Source organism: Elaeis guineensis, chromosome 7 (assembly GCF_000442705.2).
Source record: "Elaeis guineensis isolate ETL-2024a chromosome 7, EG11, whole genome shotgun sequence".
In the NCBI taxonomy this organism is placed as follows: Eukaryota; Viridiplantae; Streptophyta; class Magnoliopsida; order Arecales; family Arecaceae; genus Elaeis; species Elaeis guineensis.
In genome coordinates, this window is record NC_025999.2 from 61,702,721 (window position 1) to 61,723,733 (window position 21,013).

The following is a 21,013-nucleotide window of genomic DNA, read 5'->3' on the forward strand; positions in this document are numbered from 1 at the left end:
GCTTCAATAATGTGAAAGATTCAGAACATGCTACTGTGTTGTGTCCTTTTGCTCAGCATTGCTGGCCCCAACTTTGCCATGACTTCGGAGCATCTTTCCATTCCTACATCTTTGCTGGCAATATTTGCTTCATTGGCTAATGCCTGGTAGAGAATAAGATGAGTGCTATGATGAGTAACATGGCTTGGTTAATATTGAATTCACGCAATGCAAGGATCTTTCAGCAGCACGTTTCCTCTCTTACACAATTGATCCGCCGGCTACCTTTTTACATGCAGCAGATCAATGATGCATTTGTTCATAACTCCCAATCAAAAGACCTGGGGCAGCTCTCGTGCGTCTACCTGGCACATTTCTTTAGCTAATTCCTCCTTTTAGCTGCCTCCTTCCTTTGGGGAGTTATTGTTAAATTTTGATGCTTCTGTACAACCTCAGGGAGCTGGAGTTGATTTTGTTACAAGGAATGCTCAGGGCACTCTTCTACTTGCTCAAAGTACTCGCATGGCTCCCTGTTCGGTGAACTATGCAGAACTTTTGGCTGTTTGGATGGCGTTAAAAGAAGCAGCTCAATATTTTATAGACAAGAAGCTCTTAGTCTTGGGAGACTCCCTCACAAGGACAAATGAATTTGTCATCCTTCCTTTAGCAAAGTGGCCCAGCTTCCTATTTTCAAAGATATTTTGGCAACTTTTACTTTGTTCCCCGCTTGCATTCCTATATTTACTGAGAACATAATCAAGCTGCTGATTGGCTCTCTAAACATGCTTTGCTGGGTGACTGCTCTTTCTCTTTAGTCAACCCCGTGCCAACTAATTTCGAACTGATTTTGTAGCAAGATCAGATGAAAATACTCGAGCCACATCATCTTAACTACCTGCTATTATTTATCTAGGTGCATTGGTCCTGTTGGTAGGGAGGATGGTTTCATGGCACGTTTCTTGGAGGTCTTCCCCATTTCAACACTTCGGCAAGCCTACAATATTGGACTTTTCATCATACATCCACTCTTATTTTCTGCTTTGCCAAATGATATGTGGCAGGGATTTTGTGTTCCTGTGATTACCATGCTTTTTACTGTATGGCCTTGCTGACGCCAGGATCTCTCAACTTCTGTTTCAGTTATCTGCTGCAGAATATCTGCTTCTCTGGCTGCAGTATCTGCAGCACAATACTTCACGCTTATGTGGGGTACTCATGCTTTCTTCTGCTCATCTCGTTATCCAAATTAGCTGCTTGCTTATGCCCACTCAATTGCTGAGTATTGGTTACACCCGGGCTCATTGCCATAGGTCTTGTCATACTAACTCTTTGATTGCAGTCATATTTCTTGCTATGGTTTCTTCTTGTTGCATTCTTTCCATGCAACCAATTGGACGTGGAGGCTTCAACGAGCTTATAGCAGCAAGGACTAAGCTGTTCAATCTTCTGCACCTTTCAAATACTTCTATCCATGTTGTTGCATGCTCTAATGATTTTTCCCTTCAGCTCTTTCCTACAGGCTATGCTCATAGTAGTTTTATGCAATCTTCCCTGTTCCAAAATCTAAAGATGATCGCAGCTGGCATATCGTTACAACTTCTACTTCGGAAGGGACAGGTAGTCACAGGTGCTGAGGATGCATCTTGCCACAAGAAGCCAATGTGCTGTTATAGGAGCTATTGGAAAATATTTGGAGCTATGACTAGTGGGTTACAGCTCTATCAAAGTCTGGATTCTATCGCACCAATAAACATTTGCAGTCTTCACAAGTGGTCATAGTTCCAAGGATTCTCAACTTTATTTGGGCAAAATGGATGTTTGAGTGATTTTTTGAACACAGGTACCTTTTGCTTGGTAGGGGGGATAAACAAGTGGAGTTTTAATTGTAGCTTCCTAATTGATCATGCTGTTGCACCTGCTGTGACGTTTATTCAACCAATTTGCAAGGTGTGGAGCACAGTTGGCCTCTCCTTTAAAATTCAGTTTTGGGCTGCCGGACTTTACTTTGGGTTGTTTTTGTATGAATGGTATCTTGTTGATGGATGTATTATATATATTAATCTTGTGCCCTTCATTATATTGTACTTTTTTTTTGGGTAGAACGGTTATATTGTACTTTAAAACCGTGTATTTCTTCTTCATTTCGTAAAGAAGCTTTATCTTCTTTTCTACCAGAAAAAAAAAAAAAAAAAAAAGCGGTAGAGAGGCATATAGAAATTATAAGGCTAAAAAAAAAAAATTTTAAGAAGGTGATATAGAAGACTAAATTCAAAGCATATAAAGAATTATATTCACAAGTTAGAAACTAAAGGTAGACAAGAAGACATCTATAAGATTTCAAGACAGAGAGAGAAAAACTGGAGACTTAAACTAGGATCAATGCATCAAAATTGAAAATCAAAAAGCTTTGGTGAAGGAAGATGAGATCAAGGAAAGATAAAGATGTTATTTGGATAAGCTATTCAATAAAAATCATGTAAATAGTTCAGGTTGTCATACTAGTTTTATTGAGAATAGAAATATTAAGTACAAACATAGAACTAGAGTATTTGAGATGAAAAAATATAAAAAAAGATGAAAATCGAATACATAATTGAACCTAATGGAATCCCAATTGAGATTCAGAAGTATTTAGCTGATGAGAGGGTAACTTAGTTAACTAATTTATTTAATAAGACTTTAAAGATCAAGAAGATGCCTCATAAATAAAAGAAAAGTACTATCATACCAATTTATAAGAGTAAAAGTATTATTAAATATTATCGTAACTATCACAGTATTACGCTCATGAGCCATACATTGAAATTTTGTAAGAGTGATTAATAACAAATTGAGTTATAATACAAATATATCAAAGAAATAGCTAGAAAGGTCAATTATAGAAATTATTTTTCTCTTTCAGAGGTTGATGACGAAATAAAGAGCAAAGAGACGAGGTCTTCATATAATTTTTATTTTTTTTAGTAAAATTTTATATAATTTTTATTCATTTAGAAAAAATATATGATAAATTTTTTAAAAATATTTTATGATTTGTGTTAGAAAAGAAAAAAAATTTCATTAACTATATTAATATAATTATGGATACGTATAATAGAGTGGTTATCATGTGTAATTATTAGTGGTATTCTAGTGAATTTACAATATATTTACACCAAATATCTTCTCTAAGTGCTTACCCTCGTTATGGATAACCTTAATAGGCATATTTAGGATGATATATTTTTTGCGAAGCCATTTGTAGATGATATAGTATTAATGGATAAACTAAAATTAAAAATTAACCATAAGATGGAATTCTAGAAGAGATTGAAAATGATGTCAACCATAGGATTAATGCATAGTAGATACAATGGAGAAGTGAACTAAGATATTATGCAAGTAGGGGTCAAATCTGTAGATCTACAAGAGAACACCAAAAGCGAAGGCAGCTCCCTAAATCCCTACCAACACTGACGAAAACTGTTTCTACATCACTTACATATCAAAAAACTCAATTTTTGGAGTTAATTGAAACATATCAAAAAAACTCAATTTTTGGAGTTAATTGAATCAATCAACGATAGAGTCAAGCTATCTAAATTACTTGAGTTGCTTTGCACGTTACTTGTGTTAACAAAAAAAAAAAAAGGAATTACTTGACAAAGTTTATGACTTTTAATTATTCATCTTGCAAAGTTATGTAGCAAGTGAATATTTGTTCATGCCAGTATAAAATGTAGGCTTTAACATTTTCCCTATTCAACGCAGAACGAACTCTCCAAACTACAGAGGGCAACCAAAGCAACCATACGGAGCTCAAATCAAGGATTCATTAATTCATTTGCCTCATAAATCCCCCACCCTTTTCTCCTCCCCTTGGACCTCTAAATGTTAAAACTGAAGGGGGGAAAAGGTGTACAATGTTACAATAAACAGGAACGATCAGCAAATGGCAGCTTTTAAAACTCACATCACATAATCCAGACAACCCTTCATAGTTACAACCATAGCATGAACTTTCAAGAAACTAAAAAATTTAGAAATAATGCACATACCATATCAGATTCCTGTGTGCATTCGAGATCAAAACTAGTTTCAGGGGCAACAAATAGTCCGTCGACTGCTTATACGGCAAGGTAAACAAGGCAGTAAGCAAGGCAATATAGCCATGGATGGCCAGAAAGAGCTGCAACCAGTTGATCTTGATACAAATGTAGTCCTTCTGACAAAAATTTAGCCAAGCTGCATGTCAAATGATATGAATAACCATGTGTACGTTTAACAATAATACACAAACCAAAATGATTGAAGCCTGCCAAAATTACACAATCACGTGAAATCGTCCCATGGATATCCGAGAATATGGCTGACACCCCCTGATAATTGTAGACATTGGATATTAAACAGGAAGCCTGCAGTCTTGGAGAGATGGTGGATCCTTCACCTGGCAAGCTGATGATGGATGCCACAATATATAAAATAAACAAACGAAAGCAACAGGAGTTGGCAGTCATCACTTAAGAATTCTCTGTGCCTGAAGAGGCTTGCTCCATATCTCTTCGGGATGCTTCCCACAATTGCGGCTCGATGCCCAGTTTTCTCAGCTCTATCAGACCTCTCTCCACTGTAATGATAAATGCAAAAGATAAGTCCTTAGCAAAATATAAGAAATAAATTCCCAAGATGCAGGAAGACTACAGTTTCAAAAACTACGAGAACAATGGAACCAAGCTATTCAGTGGATACCTAGAAACCATCCCACGACTTTCTTATGAAATATTAAAAGCTGAATGAGAATTGCCCTAAAAAACCATCAAGGTGAAATGCCACATTGACCCAACTAATAAATAACACTGATTGTTCATTGGTGATGACAATGAAGATTTACCATCAACAGGATCATGAGAAGTTGGTGGCTGGCCGCTGCGACTGATCCAGAATTGCAGCCTCTCTTCAGCGATATCTTCTTCTATGCCATGAACTTTGGCTCTTCTCCAGAAATATACAAGCCATGCCTGCAGAAGGTGCAATAACCACAAATGCAAATTACCATGCATACCAGATTATGAAGAACTACTATCAGCAATGGCATTGCTGTAAAAGCTTCATGTAGGAAGCTCCTAAACATCAAAAAATTTGCGAGGGCATCACTACAGGAACTAATATTAATTACAAGCTTGCCATATATATTTCTGAAAGCAATAATAAGAAGATGTAAATTCTAGCAATCATGAATGAGCATTCAACAATATGATGAAAAAGCATATAGTTTAATAGAAGGTCTAGCACATCATGAATAGGCTCTCCAATAAAGTTGAGATTGCCATATAAGCAACAATGACCTATTCAAGATCAAAGCTTATTTACCTCCATCTTGCCAAAAATCAAAGTTTAGTAATTATAAATAAATTTGTTGTATTGTTTCATTAAGAATTTGACAACCACAAAGCCAAAATACCAATTTGTGATCCAAGCCAAACCAGGTCCACAGTTGGAATATTTGAGAATAATAGGATTTGGACTGAACTCACAAGATTCAATTTAAGAATAGCAAAGTATCATTTAATTTGAAGGATTCAAGTTTGATACTTAAATGAAGCCTCTCATCTTCCATATAAATTTCTTAACCACAATTTTTTTTTCCCTCTGTTTCTTCTTACCTCATTTGTTTAGATCTCGAGATCGAAGGCGAAAATTCAAGGACTAGAGTTTTTTAAACATTTTCATCTGGAAACTAGAATATTGTGATCTAACCGGCATTAGCAGTTGAAATTCCCATAAGATACCGCATCTGATATGAAATAGATGTATGCTTGGAGAATCCACGCTTCATTTAATGTCCATGAGAACTTTGGAAAACAGCATTTTTTCTCCAAAAAACCAAGGCAATTCAAAATGTACATTCCTTTGTGTATACATGTTTATTAGCGCTTTTTTAATTAGTTGGCAAATTTTTTGGACTATAAGCACAACACTTGACATTAAGTTATTGTTTGACTGAACCACCATGAGTGGCACCTGCTGGCTAAGAATAGAGGGCATGGAAATAAGATAACCTAATGAATTTTACAAGCAAGAGTATGTGCTTCTCATTTAACATAGACATATCCAGTAGAAATTTGTTATAAAAAAGGGAAGAAAAGAATCAGATCTGAGGGCTGCAGAAAATACGAGAAAATTCAGAACATGGTGAGAGTGAACTGCATAAAGCACACCTATTCTAATAAACAAATAAAATAGAAGTGATCCTCCAGGTGGTAAACAACAAAACAAGCATAATGATGCACTCAATTGAAGCCTCTCAGAGAGTTCAAATTAAAAAAAAGACCTGCTTAAAAGTAACATCTTCTGACTCCTCTTGATTTAGTTCTGCAAGAAATATCAATTTCAGTTAATACCCAGCAACATGCATAGCAAATAAAAGAAGCAGAAGAGCTTACAGAATCAGCCACGTAGATGCTGATGAAAGATAAGCAATTATGGAAATTAAGCAAATCATCATTTTTGGAATATTACAATTGCTCATGCACAAGACAAGCACCCTCCGTTTTTGGAATAAACACCAATCCACATAAGACATGCATGCATACAAAAAGATGCACACAAATAGGGGTGCGAACATATATTCAATCCATTAGAAGTGATACAAAAATCCTATATGGAAGCACAAAAAACAGTAACATGTCGTAGTATTTGGGGCAGATAAAACAGGGTATTTACCAAATGACTCCAAGAACTTTGGATCACCAGGTGATTTAAAATCTGCATACAAAAAAAAAAAAAGAGGGAAATATAATGCATTAGTAGTTGTTATAAAAGACAAGAACCCAGACTACATTATTTTGATTTATTAGAACAGAAGTCTTCCAATTTCTGTAGTTACACGATGCAAGCAAAACTGTGTAGTAACAGCCTGTCAGCCTTCTATATTGGCATATTGAATTAAAAGCATCATGAAAAGCATATAGTTGTGTTGAACAGCATGTGAGTTATATTCACATAAAGTTAGTTATGAAAATTTTGAGTTAAACAAAAATCAAGCTGCTTCCAAAAATCAATTTGTCTGAACCCAAAATAATACACCATAATGCATTGCATTTATTACTTGGAGATACAAACATTCACTCGAAGCATTTCTAATCTCAAATAGCATTTGCGAGTACAATAGCCAATTAGCTACCATGTGGCTTGTGAAATGTTTCAGCAAAGGAAGGGGAACAACTGGAAAGCTGTCTTTACATTGACACCATACTAGTCAAACCAAAGTTATAGCAATATTGCCAACTACACTGATACATGTCAGTATTGTTTATCAATTATCACATATTTGATGGCCCTCAGACGATAACAGGTTTATAATGGACTCGTAATTAATGATTACCAGCCAATGATTCACAATACACAATGCGCTTTGTTTATACAGTAACTGAGATGGTTGAGATCATGGGAAATTGATAGTAATCTAGTCATATTCATAGAAGATGCAGAGTTATTCCGTACATCTGTTGCATTTTAATTTCTAGACTCAGAGGATCACTTTTTATTATGGCATAATCCTGCACCAGAATGTATGCTGGTGAAACATAAATAGTCCCAAGTCCTGTTTCTTACAGTAAAAGCAGCTACCGAGTAAGATAACAAGAATCATATCAACATGATGCCATCAACTGTCATAAGCCCTGAGTAAATTGACAGACCAAGAGAAATCCTGCATACAGCATACTAGCCATTTTCAAGGCACAACACTACAGAACTTGAGCCAAATTCAACAAAAGCTTGCAAGAAGTCAATATATTAACTATCTTGTATTATGTTTAACAAATCCTGGACTAGAAAATGAGAAAAAGAGAAGGATAATGCATAAACATATTATCTCTTACGATCTTAGAAAACAAACTCAAAGATTACCAACTTTTGTGTAGATGCTAAAAGAAAGAGGGCAGAAAGAAAGAGGCAGGTGGCAATCAAATAACTGTCAGCCCACGATGGTGCTTACTTGGCAAGATCAACTGTCAGAAACAAGAAGATTATGCAGTGACTTGGTGCCATATTCTAAAATATACACAAACCTGAAGACAGTTGTCGAAGCAAATTTGGTCTCCGATGTTGAGCTAGTGCAAGCACAACAGCATCCTCCACCTTCAAGTCAATGTTCAAAAGTATTAAAAAACAGCTTGCTATAAACAGTTGGGTAAACTCTGTACATGGACTAAAAAAGTGAAAACAATGAGTCAGATCTGTAAAGGTTTTAACGAAGCTAGTTTTTAGATAACCATAAAGCAAGATACATTTAAGGAACACACACACACACACACACATATATATACACATATATATGTGTATATACATGTATATGTATATGTGTATATGTGTGCACATCATATACACATATACATATACATACGTATATGATGTGCACACATATACACATATACATATACATATATATACACATATATATGTGTATATATATATATGTGTGTGTGTGTGTGTGTGTATAGATATATATATATGTGTGTGTGTGTGTGTGTGTGTGTGTATGTGTATAAAGTACTCTTGAATGTGCAAGATAAAAGAGAACCTTCAAAGATGCAAGCTCTTTTAGGCCCTTCTCAACTGAAAGCATGCTCTCTATGTTCCCTTCTCCTGTTATGTCACTCAAGTCCCGTATAAGTTTATTTCTTCTCTCAGAATCATCTTCGTCTGTTCAATATTTAACAATACAAAAAAAAGAAATTTTGAAATACTTTATCCTCAAAAAATAATAACAATAACTTATGATCAGTTGTGATAGCATTAGTAATCATACTACTAGTGATACATTGACTAACCTCGGTTCGATGATTCTTCCTTAGCCTTTTGACCAGCAGAAATGACAACTTCAAGAGGAAGAGGTGCCAATGATGACCAGTGCTCATATTTTGACATAGCAATCTCCGGATAGATGCCTAAAACAATGTATACAATACCAGAAGACATCAGGTATGTAATAAACAACAATCTGAAGACAAATGAACAGCAGCCCCTGGACATAAACAGAATTGGTTTGATAGATGGTGTAACACTTATCTTTTCCGTGCAATCTTCACACCCTTAGATTTGAATATTATGTTACAAGCCAACATTCTCAAAATTGATCCGACCGGAACATACTATACCAAACCAATGCAGAACCAAATGGTAAGGTGTTCCGATCACACCAGGACTTGTTGGTTCCAAGCTAATAATGGAAGAGGGAGAGAAGAAAAAGCCTTTCCAACCACTTATCTCCTCTCCTTTTGAACTTCAGAAGGTTTGAAAAAGTAGAGTGAGAAAAAGAAGGTGAAAGAGGGGACTTGCATGCCAGCATCTCATATCAAGGAATTTTCTTTCCTCTCTTCTCTCTTTTTTTTAAGCCTAAAATAGGCCAACAATTGCTAAAACAAGCGGAGATCATGTATTTTTTTTTAATATATATTTTTGGAATGATTTCATTACATGTTATAGATTTAAGGGTGATCTATGCATCGAAGAAGAAATCACAATCTTTCATTGATCTTATCAATTTTAGATTAAATATATATTTTTGATTTAAAAATAAAAAATAATGTTCAAAAATTAAGAAAAAAGTAGCCAATTGGGGGGTTCATGTTACACATTTTTTTAAGCAAAAATTTGTTTAAATTTAGATCTGATCATGGCTACCAGAGTTTAAGTCCAAATTCAAATAAATTTCAAAAATAAGTGGTATTTAAGGAATACCCATGGGCTAAAAAATATATGTGGTATCCCTCGTACATTAATCCAAATTAAAATTAACCTTTCAAGTAATTTATAATTAAATATTAATTTTCTAACCAACAACACTAAAAATATTTACAAATCAGAAAAAATTAAGGGCATCAGTCTTTCTAGAAGTATTTTCTGAAGAAATTCAGCCATTTTCGCATTACATGTAAATTATTAATTTTTTTAATTTAATAACTTAAAAATTATTAATTCAACTAAAACGTAATGAAAAATATGGCAACATGGATTGGTAATTGGGACATATTTTCTAGGACAACATACTTAATTTTAGATTATTTTATGAATTACTACATATATTAAGTGAAATTAAATTATAAAAGCCAATAATATGTCTAAACTATGTAATATGTTTTATTTTAAAAATGTGTAGATCCAATTTATGTAATTCATGGTAATGAGTGAGGTGATTTATAATGAGTGGCCGTCCAACTTGCAAAAGTGGATTCAAAAAGGAAAAAGGATAAGGATGCTGATATTAGTTGAGAGCATGATGTAATACTCTTAGGCCCACCATTTGCAATGAAATTTATGCAATGCAGCATGGGGGGGGGGGGGTGAGGTGACAAGATTGAAGCAACATTTAACTAGTGGTCCCCTTGATGTGATTGCTTGCAAAATGTTAAAAGAGGTTCAACAGTTGATGAAGCACTTTCATGACTTTGCAAAGGGCAAGAAAAAAAAAACATAGAGAAATAGGCCGAGTTTGATTGTTAGGCAGCTGAACTACCATCATACCGCTCTAGGCATCTAGAGGACTATAAGGCATCAAATCCAAAACACAGAGAGGTTGCCTTCTGACTAGTCAGTGGCAAAGGAAGGAGGTTGTCGGGCAGAGTATAATTTGGGCCCTTATAGTACAAGAGGGAATCTGATTCCCGAGCCACCAGGTCATATGCAGGCTATAAGAGCAGCCAGATAGCGAGAGAAGTTGTTAGTAAGATTGGCAGCTGGATACCATCTACACCTGAGGCTTTTAATAGCAAAGACGAGAAAGAAGCCCGAAGATATACCAGCATGGGCTACCATTCATGACTTGACCAAATGCCTTCCTAAGCAAAGAATTAGAGTAGCAAAGGATTGATTCCATGTTCGTCAAGGATAAGAAAAGGAACATGCCGAGAGCTATTGCTTCTTGGTTCCACTCTAGCCATGCAAATACCATGGACAATATCCACTACCATTTTACCATCAGCTACATCTAGAAAACAGGTCAAGATGTCCATCCTCCTGGATAAAGAATATCAATGGTGAGTTGCTTGATAATAATAAGGGAGAGCTAGAAAGATGGATAGCCTCCTATCAGAATAGTGGGACACATATGGATTGCCATAGATGTACAACTGTTGGACAACACCAAACAAGTGCATCATCAATTTTTTGACATATTGTGACAAAACATTCTTCCATAAATCAGTTGATGCATTTGACAAAGTGCATAAAACTCAATACATCCAGAGCTTGATGAAGTAGGTCATTTATCAGATAGAAGAACATGTCCTGCAGATGGTTATTGATATTGGACCACAATATAAGGCCACCAAGATATTGTGATGATCAAGAGACACATCTTCTGAACCTATTCATCATCCACTATATAGACCTGATACTGATACACATAAGCAAGATCTGCTAGGTGAAATAGGTAATGGAGATAGCCCGAGTCATTACTAAGTTACAACCATGCATACATGTTGGCTTAGAAAATACCAGGACTGAGATACCGTGGCCATAAATCACCTACTTCACCATGCATTACATTGCACTCAGTAGTCTCATTAAAAAAAAAAAATGCATGCCTACATCAACTAATTGTGAGTGCAGAGTGGCAGGAGAGCAAATATTCTGGTACTAGCACAGAATGGAGCTATGTGGAGGGGTTAGTGACAAGCCAGCAATTCTGGATGTGGGTTGAGAGTTAGGGCACTCACACCTTGTATCTAATTCTTAGACCTGTGGATAGTGAGTAGTTCAGTATGGGCTTCTTATATCATATAATGATGATTGCCAAGCGGAGATTAGATAGGCAGATCTGAAGCATGCAGATAAGTAAATAACATCAATAAGGACAAGTGGAATTGCTAAACGGGTAAGGAGTTGTACATAGTAAGCAATCCAAGTACAATCCTCAATGCATGCTTACTCTTATAAAATACAATTGTGCAACCCTTTATTTACTAATTAAGTCAATTGCATGTCTTGACAACCTATTACCTTGATCCAAGATCTAATATAGTATCCCAGAAATAGACTTAGACGAAAAACCATTGACTGCCCTATGCCATGTTATCTACAAGAGCCCAATACCATCACAAATGATAGATGCTTGGAGAAGGTAAGTTAAATTTAATAATAACAACACCTTGTCAATTCAAGTAGAGACATGATGCCATATGTGGAGTGTGTTCGACAAACTAAAGCTTTTAGGGAAGATTCACATGACTTTGATAAAAAAGCAGCTATGGCGAGTAAAGATAATATAAATGCAAGTATTTTTTGATGCTTTATCACAAATGATGTCTAATATGCAATTTATTTAATTGTATTTGCAGATGAATGGTGTTCTATTTGGGTTGTCATCCAAAAAACTCAGAAAGTTAGCAATCCAGATCCTCTCACAGATGATCCCCCTCAATGGTTGCAACTGTAACCGGTCAAGGTTCCCAATAATACATTGCAAACAGAGGAATCGCCCAATGCAGAAAGACTGAATGTCTTAGTATATGTGCACTAGAATCTGCATTTCAGATTCAAGTGCATCCATAAGGCAGATCTAAAACATAACGACCATTTCGTAATGATTTCATGATGAGGAACCCATAATAGTTGGTTTGAGGACCATCAGCAGCAGCCAAAGCTTGATGAGCTAGGATCGCTTCTCAACTAGCTATTATCTCGGCAAAGAAAGTTGGAATGAATGCAGAGTAATTAGTAAAGCACACATGTCACACTCACAACAACACAATGCCCAACAGTAGCAACAGTAATCACATAGGTCAAGGGAAGCCAGTCAAGATAGCAAGGCTCTATGTTCTGGACCACCCAGAGAATGGAGAGGGAGATGCTCAGGAGAGGTCACAATAGCGCCTGTTCTAGACAGGGAGGAAGGGCTGGTCAGGATAGTGAGCCTAGTCAAGCCACCCAGCAGAGTTTGTTAAGTAGGGGTAACCAAAGAAAGAAAGGAAATAGACAAAGTAGAAAGCAAGGAAAAGAAAAGATAGATGCAGATCCATTGAAGAGGGTTGATGAGGAGGCTGTTTATTTAGATACTAATACCATTGGACCATTGGACAACTAGTTGCCAGATCATCTTGCAATATGCGCGATAACGCCAATGACAATCCAAGAGATGATGCATCTAGTGATAGGGAGATGACAATGTAGTGGGGGTGTGTATAACTCACAACCACATGGTTTGAGTCCATCCACTAATGACTTTGGTTTCGCTCATGCCACATAGGATGCAATCCATGGTACACAACATAAAGCCTGTGAGGGTACAATAGCATGCAGAAGATGGGCCTCTCAAGGTGGTTCAAGATCCAGCACTGCTCCAACTGATGATATAGCACATGAATAGGATCCTTGAATGTCCTTGGGCCGTTATATAATACACCAGATGCTATCTGCATGGCCAACATAAGACATGTACGCATATCCTTTGCTTAAGGTGTTGTATGCGAGTGGCTACTACCATCCATAGCCTGATTAGGAGTTAGATTCGCTACTACCATGATTTGCCATACCACCTCGAACTGTCCGATTTGGGGTGAATCAGGCACAATTCCGCCCCTCGATTTGCGAAATCGGTGAGGGAGGGGGAGAGGGAGAACTAGAGACAGGAAAAGAGAGGGAAGGAGGAAAGGGAGAGGAAGCAAAGGAGGGAAAGAGAGGGAGAGGGAAGGCCCTAGGAAGGGATCTACCCTTGGTTCCTCTGTTTTCGAATGAAACAGGGGCCTTAAGGGAGCCTTTTTTTATTACCATGATTTTAGGTGAAGTTAACAAGGGCTACCGACTTGCACAAGGGCCCTTCTTACACCAATGCCAAACAAAGCCAAAAGGTATAATGAATCAAAAGAGTTGTTCAATCAAATTAATTAACCACCTTGCACATGCAGGGGATTCTATGAGAATGCATAGCTAGCAGCACTCACTATATTTATTCTATGAAGATGAGAAGGTATATATATAATCATCTCAAGGACGAAGGACAAAAAAAGCACTGAGTTTAGAAAACTACCAGATACAAAATCAGTAAGTCTTTATATAATGGAAGTGTCATGATGAAATAAATTACCATGCTTTACAGCTAAGCCCCAATACCGTGCAAGCCAGCATCTCTTAAGAACAACCTCTTCCTATAATTTAGAGCACACGAATAGCATAAGATTCTAAACGGATAAGCAAGCATATAGGAAAAATATCCAAAATTCTAGCTTATGATCAAAGTGCAAACCATCTCTTCTTGTGTTAGAATCATTCTTTGTGTCGTTGAGCGTAGAGCCCTAGCTTCCAATTCAGCTTCTCTGAGTTGTCCAATGGCCGTTGCAACCTCCTCTTTAGCAGACTATGTAGAAGATATAAAAACCACAGACAATAGAAGAAATTGCTTAATTCCAATTAGTGTAAGTTGTTTAGCAGAGTAGACGTGGAAGGCAGAAAAAACCACAGTCCATGAAACTAAAATGCCCAATGAAATTTGTGAAAAATACCTCAACTTCCTGTTTAAGTGATGTTATTTCCTCATCTCTCCCATCCTTCGTTTGCTTGGCAGCCTTAAGAGCAGCCTGAGGTGAAAAGGGATCAACTTTTGTTATCTCAAAAGAAAAATCAGCAGGCCCATAAAAGTAACCACATTTTTGGCGACTGTTGCATGAGTTTTAACTTCATTTTCTGCTCAAATCATACAACCAAAGTTACTGAACATGACCTTGCCACTGAGAAAAATCAATCAGAACCGCAACTGCAATTACAATAATTAAATTGGAAAGTACACTTGAAATTGAAATATTAAAAGAAAACATGTTGCCAGGCTGAAAAGGTCATAAAGACATGCTAATAATATTATCAAAAGAGGGTTCATTCTTTCCCTTGTTCGCAAACTATCTTTCATCTTCAATTTGTAGATAAAACCATAAGACCTTGATAGCTATCACATAAAGCACTGGAACCTTGTGCCAAGGTATCTTTAGGCATTATTGATTCAATATCAATGCTTTTAAGTAAATTTATTTAACTTGATTGGATATTCTCTAGATGTTTGTCCTAGCCCTAAATAAGCATTGGATAAAATGCAACCCGTAGAGCATTTGAAGAAGAATTTGTCGAAGAAAGATTTTCACATGTATAGTTTCTTAATTGGAAAGGAATGGCACATCATGACCTTCTCCATGGACGATTACTCCACCTGGACAAACTACTTATACCCACCCCTTATGGAAGCTAGCACCTGTTCCCACCACCCCAACAAAAGAGGAAAAAAAAAAAGAAAAGCCAAGCAGTAGAAAGCTAGATTGGATTAAACAAAATAATCATTGTACTGCCTTGTTGAGAACATAATGACGTTCCACAAGTCCTGATACCAAATCTAAGTATGTTAGTTCCCACAGAAATAAGTCTTACTAAAGCCATATAGCCAAGCTAATCAAACAAGGGAGGCAATTTCTGTTTTCCCTCTTTATGGATAAATGCACCAGAAACAGAAGGAACTTCCACTTCATAGACAACATCCATTACAAGCTAGTTGTTCATACCTCAGTCAAGAGCATAAACCACAGGCCAGGTCATTTACATCAACAAGTAAAGGCCTCTATCATGCTTTTAGAGCTCCATCGAGCTTTATGTAAAGATATTGCATAGCATAAGTATCAATTAACAAGGTTGAGAATGAGCCACATCAGAAGTCAATGACTTGATCTAAAAAATTCATGTAAATTGTATCAAAAGCAAGAAAAAGTGACAAACTCAAGCTGATACCTCCAATCTTTCAAAAGAGTTTTACCTATAACTTGTCTGGAAACTAAAAATTATGCTTGCTATGCTAATTATATACAATTATCACTGCTAAGTTACCTCTCTTTGGCGGAGAGCTGCTTCCTTCCTGCAAATTAATTACCTAGAATGTCATGGTGTGTAGATTAGGGTAACAGGTAGCACATAGGTAAGCACAAAACCTAACCAACCTGCTCAGCAATCTGGCTTCCAAGGATACCCCTTCTCCAAGAGCAGCAACCTTCAGAATTAAAACATTCAGTAAGGGGAGTATCAGCATTGAAGCTAATCATCCATAGATCATAGTAAGCAGGCATATCTTAGATATTTCACATAGCAAAAGATTAAAGATAAAAAAATTGTGATATTCACCGCAGCAGTGATTTGAGATGATGCAAGTTGCTATTCAATACGATACAAGTATGAAGGCCCGTTTATTCACTTCTCCCATGTGAATGAGCATCAAGATAAACACGCATTTGTTTCCAATAAAATCATAGGATGGCATGATAGCAAAGCACACATGCACGGGACAACAAAAGTTTCAAGTGAAACAAACAGACATGTTCAACCAGAAAATGAAAAGGCAAAAAAGAAAGGTATGGTATTATGATAGCTATAAGAGTGTTGCTTTAACTTGCTAGCACTCGTATATTTCAAGTAGCTGAAATTCAAGATAATGAAATCCAAATTAAAAAGGAGAAATTCAAAGACCGTAACATAAACAAAGCTGTGATTTACAATGGCAATCTAGAAATGTTTTTATTTCATTTCATTTCATTTTAGGACTTTAGTTTGAGCTTGACAAATATGAAAGGCTTCTAAATGAGTCTGGTCATTTTTTCAATGAATTATAATTTGTATAAACCAAGGATTCGGATCCCAACAGGATGTCCCACGGAATATCGGGACAGGTTATTATTATCCCATGTGTTGGGACATGGCCATCCCACTAGTGTCCCGGCATCCCAATCAGGATATTTTAGAATATTCCCAACCCCAAGTGTCAGAACATGGCAGGATGGCAGCACGTCCCATTCCATGGGAAAATCGGAACAACCCCATCCCACAGGATTTAAAACCTTGGTATAAACTGCCCCTTGATTATCTATTTGATAGGTCACCATGGTGTTCAACATTCCTTACAAAGCTGGTGAAAGAGGGAAATGAAATTCAGTTAAATATTTGTAGACTATGTAGGAAACATGTCGATGCATAGGAAATGTCGTCCTCACCTACATACTATTCTCATGGTAGCAAATTTTTGCATTTAGATCTGATCAATATTTAAAAATGGACCAAGTCTGAAAATCATACTAATGATTCCCTTCCTTTTTTTTTCTGCTTTTCCTTCCTCTACTTTGTGTTTCTCATTTCTTCATCTAATGTTAGACCCTTCAACATCCAAGCTGTGACTGATCAAATCAGAAATCTAATTTTGAAACAAATGTCTTTCTGACGAAAGATTATGAAAGTCTTTCTGATAAAAGATTATGAAACAATTGTGACTCTCTTTACCACTTTAACTTGCCTATCTCCTGATCACTCAGCATTCTGCTTCTTCCTAATCTACAAGAAAACAGATTCACCCTCTTTCAACACTCACTTCACAAACTCTCTGTTTGAACCTGTCCTGGTACATATTTGGAGAAGAAAACATTAGAACACCATCTCTACCCTACTTTTTTTTTAAAAAAAAATCTAAATTATGCAAAAGCAATATTCACTCCATCATAACACCATGCCACAGTATCAATATGCCCAAAATCACCTAAAGAAGGCCTTGCTTTTTACAAATAGACAAATAAGTAGGAGTTCTGAATTGATGCATATTTGAATGGTTCCAAAGGAACCAGCAAAATGGCAAATCAAGATGGTCATACAACATCATTTTGCATAAGATACTAGTTCTACAAAATCTAACAGCTGATCCTAGAGAGAAGGCAAGATAAGCTCCTAATGCTGCATAGACTATGATTGCCCTCTCAATACCTTAAGATCGACTAGTGGATTCCGAGTGGGGGACAGTTTTGTTTATGCTCGGCTGGAGACAAATACCGCGCCCCAAGCCTTGGGAACAAAAACAGAGAGCCTTACTGCACATCAAAGAGAAATATGGGTTCCAAAGGGTTAAAGATAATACAGCACTTTGCTTGGGAAGTTTCCAGAGCTGTTAATTTTCACGCACTGTAATCTTGCACACGCCATGAGCAATATTAAAGAATGTGAAAATAATTCTCTTTCATGCTAAAACTTCAACTAACATCTTTGATTGTATATCTGCTTGCCAGAAAACATGCCAATGCAATCCCGTGAAAGAAGACCCATTGGGTAGAATGCATGAAAGAAATGAGGCCTACCAATATAAATATCTAATTACTTAATGACCAAGAGGTCATAAATAACATGCACAGTCTCTCATTAGCTTATCAGAAATAAATAAGATCAAGAACAAAATTAAAAAGTGACCTGTTTCTCAAGCTCCTTGGCCCGAGCCTCTGCTTCCTCACACCTCTCTTCTGCAAGCCGCAACTGGTCGGCAAATATGAATGGTGTACTTTAATGCCTCATTCAGAGAAAAGAGTTTACTTTTATGATATAGAAGGATAGCGTACCTTTTCAAGAATATTCTCATTCTCTTCTTGTAGCATATCAAGCTGCAGGATGAACAAAAAGCCAAATGGAATCATCAGCCATTATTTATCAGCAACTGGTTTCATAGATCATGACCAAAAGATGGGTTCATAGACTTCTGTATACACCTCATCTTGAAGCACAGAAGCCTCACGCTGAAGTCCTGTTTCCCTTGATTTCCGATGTCCCATATCCGCTGGAAACCTGTAGCATATTTAATCAGTTTATATATAAGTTAGAATCTACAAATACTTGATGAATGGAAGACTTACCAATCTGTATTACCAAAAGAAAACTATAAATATATGAATGTCAAAGCATTCATGCACAGTGCCCAGAGAAATAGATGTAAGAAGAAAATATAAATACTGGCATTGACACGTACAGATAAGTGCAACATCAATATTCAATAGTGAAGAGATGCAGAATAACATGTTCTACATGCAAATAGATATAAATGATGTCAAAGAAATAAAAGATGGCTCCTAGTTACAGATTAAAGAACAATGAGAACTCAGTTGGGCTTTCCTTTTCCCCAGGTATAGATATATTAAAAAATGATTTTCATTCTACCTGCATATCTCTGCATAAATGAACCGTAAAAGAGCTATAATCCTTGAAAAATATCACAGCTATGGGAAAGAATGAACAAGAACAGATCTATGGTTCCACTTCCTTGGGGAAGGTTGGTATATTGAAGATCATACTATCAAGAAGGACAATGAAACTAAACTTTCACCTGAGACTTAAGATGCATACAAACATAAGAGGCTTCTAAACATGCAAGAAGATATGTGTAACTTAACAATCATCATCCTACTAGCAGTCCAACCTACACAGGTTGCAATTAAAACATCCAGCAACTATTACTGTTTGCAATGTGTGAATAGAAAAAGACATCACCTCTTCTCTCTGCGCCTGTCATTTGGAGGTTCAATACCTGGAAGTGGTGAAGGGGTCCTCAGAGTTGTTTTACTTGGGGGTGCTAATGGTGCTGGACGAGCAGAAACTGATGGCCTTCCAGCTGATGTAGAGCGGACTGCTGGTGTATGCTCTCCAAAGTTCCGACCTAACTAATCAAAAGGTCACAAAATCAAATTAGCAAGCAACCAATTTACAAAATATACTTGCAACAAATTGACTTCTACCATCTACAGCAATTGTTTGATCCATTGGCGATAAAGATAACAACTTTAAAACAATATTATTAGGGCTAAATAAATTTCGCTTAGAAGCATTCTAAATAACAAACTATAATAAGCATTACATCAAATCCAAGAGCAGTTATTCTCTTATTGGAAAGGGGGAACTTTTTCTTTTAAGATTTGCACATTACAGATATAAGGGATAAAACCAATACCTGGTTCAAATATTATCTTCACTACATCCAATATTTAAACTACTGCAATAATTTGCGCATGATTTTGATTCAATTAGTTATTCAGTTAGATCAGACCCCCTTCATCTTAAATTGTAGTTCAGGATGTAACGTGTAAGCAGCAGAACTTCGTTTACCAAAAAAAGGCAGCAGAACTTCAACAATCAACAATTTAAGAGATAATATTTTGCCCTTAAAAATCATATCCCTAATAGATTGGCCATTTTCATGTCCATAGAGCAAAAATATCAAATAATGAAAAAAGATATCATAATATCAAAATCACCGCCAGAAATCTTGCAATTCCCATTTCCAAAAGAACTATAAGAACTGCAAATTTTCAAATCAAAAATCAAATCTTGTTAACAAGCAAACTTGATTCTAAGAAAAACACAGTCGCCTGGTACCTAAATCAGTTTGCTTGCTAAGTTGAAGGCAAATCTACAAATAAAAATTAAAAAAAAAAATCTTTCCCCAAATTTTACTCAAAATAAACGCTCAAAAGTTGCGAACTTACCGCAGGCGAGGGAGATCTAGTCGACCTCCCAAGCAAAGAAGCACCACTGCTGCCGCTGCTGCCATTACTACTGGCAGCCGGCCGCGACGAGCCGTACCGGAATCCGACGCCACTGGCTGCTGAGGGGATGTCATCCTCCTCGTCGTCATCATCGCCGGCGGCGCTCTGCGACGCCATCACCTGCGCGAGTCGCGCAGCGGCGGCCTTGGCCGCCACGTTCTGCGTCCTCCTGACGCTGGACAGCCCGGACGCGGACGCCGACCGGTGGTGCGCTGGCGACATCCCCGGCGACGACGAACCCGTGCTGCTCGACCCCCCGCTCCTCTGCCGCCCGTACACCGGGCTCCCCGCTCTCCTCCGATCCATCCTCTCTCTCCGCTATTTATAGGCGCCGGCCGAGAGGAATCGTCGCCTTTCCGGGGAATGGGGGCTTGGGGCCCAAAGGAAGGCCTTTAGATGGGGATCGGACGGAGGAGGTATCGTGGGACGAGATCAGAAGAATGGGGGAAGAAATGGTGGAGACGGCGTGGGGAGTGGAGACGACCGCAGTGGAAACGAGTATATCTCGAGAGCGGAGTTTAGTGCCCGCGGAGGACGCGGGTCGTCTCCGGCTTCCCCCGGAAATTTAGCTTCCCCTTCCACTCGCATTTGGTACACGTAGCAATTTGCAATTCGTGTCTGCATGCACGAACATTAAAGTCCACCGTGTGTCGTGTTTGCCGACGTGATAAAATAAAGTGGAAACG

General features: G+C 37.3%; 1 protein-coding gene across 1 annotated transcript; it reads right to left on the minus strand.

Annotated features, from left to right (window-relative positions):
- Positions 1 to 3,773: 3,773 nt before the first annotated feature.
- LOC105035770 (coiled-coil domain-containing protein SCD2) lies at positions 3,774 to 20,801 on the minus strand. The gene is made up of 17 exons (XM_010911464.4): positions 20,268 to 20,801; positions 19,276 to 19,445; positions 18,501 to 18,576; positions 18,354 to 18,395; positions 18,208 to 18,270; positions 15,930 to 15,979; positions 15,820 to 15,847; positions 14,460 to 14,534; positions 14,204 to 14,314; positions 14,045 to 14,105; positions 8,793 to 8,909; positions 8,543 to 8,664; positions 8,031 to 8,100; positions 6,682 to 6,723; positions 6,290 to 6,330; positions 4,850 to 4,976; positions 3,774 to 4,585 (listed from the first exon to the last, which is right to left on the minus strand). The coding sequence occupies exons 1-17, from the start codon at positions 20,631 to 20,633 to the stop codon at positions 4,479 to 4,481; spliced, it is 1,668 nt and encodes a 555-aa protein (XP_010909766.1). The 5' UTR covers positions 20,634 to 20,801; the 3' UTR covers positions 3,774 to 4,478.
- Between the last annotated feature and the right edge of the window lie 212 nt (positions 20,802 to 21,013).

Excerpts from the sequence above, each read along its gene's own strand:
- LOC105035770 (XM_010911464.4), bottom strand. The coding sequence starts at position 20,633 with ATGGATCGGAGGAGAGCGGGGAGCCCGGTGTACGGGCGGCAGAGGAGC. Across the intron at positions 14,315-14,459 it reads CACTTAAACAGGAAGTTGAG|TCTGCTAAAGAGGAGGTTGC; the intron begins GTATTTTTCACA and ends TCTTCTACATAG. Across the intron at positions 4,586-4,849 it reads TTCTCATGATCCTGTTGATG|TGGAGAGAGGTCTGATAGAG; the intron begins GTAAATCTTCAT and ends TTATCATTACAG.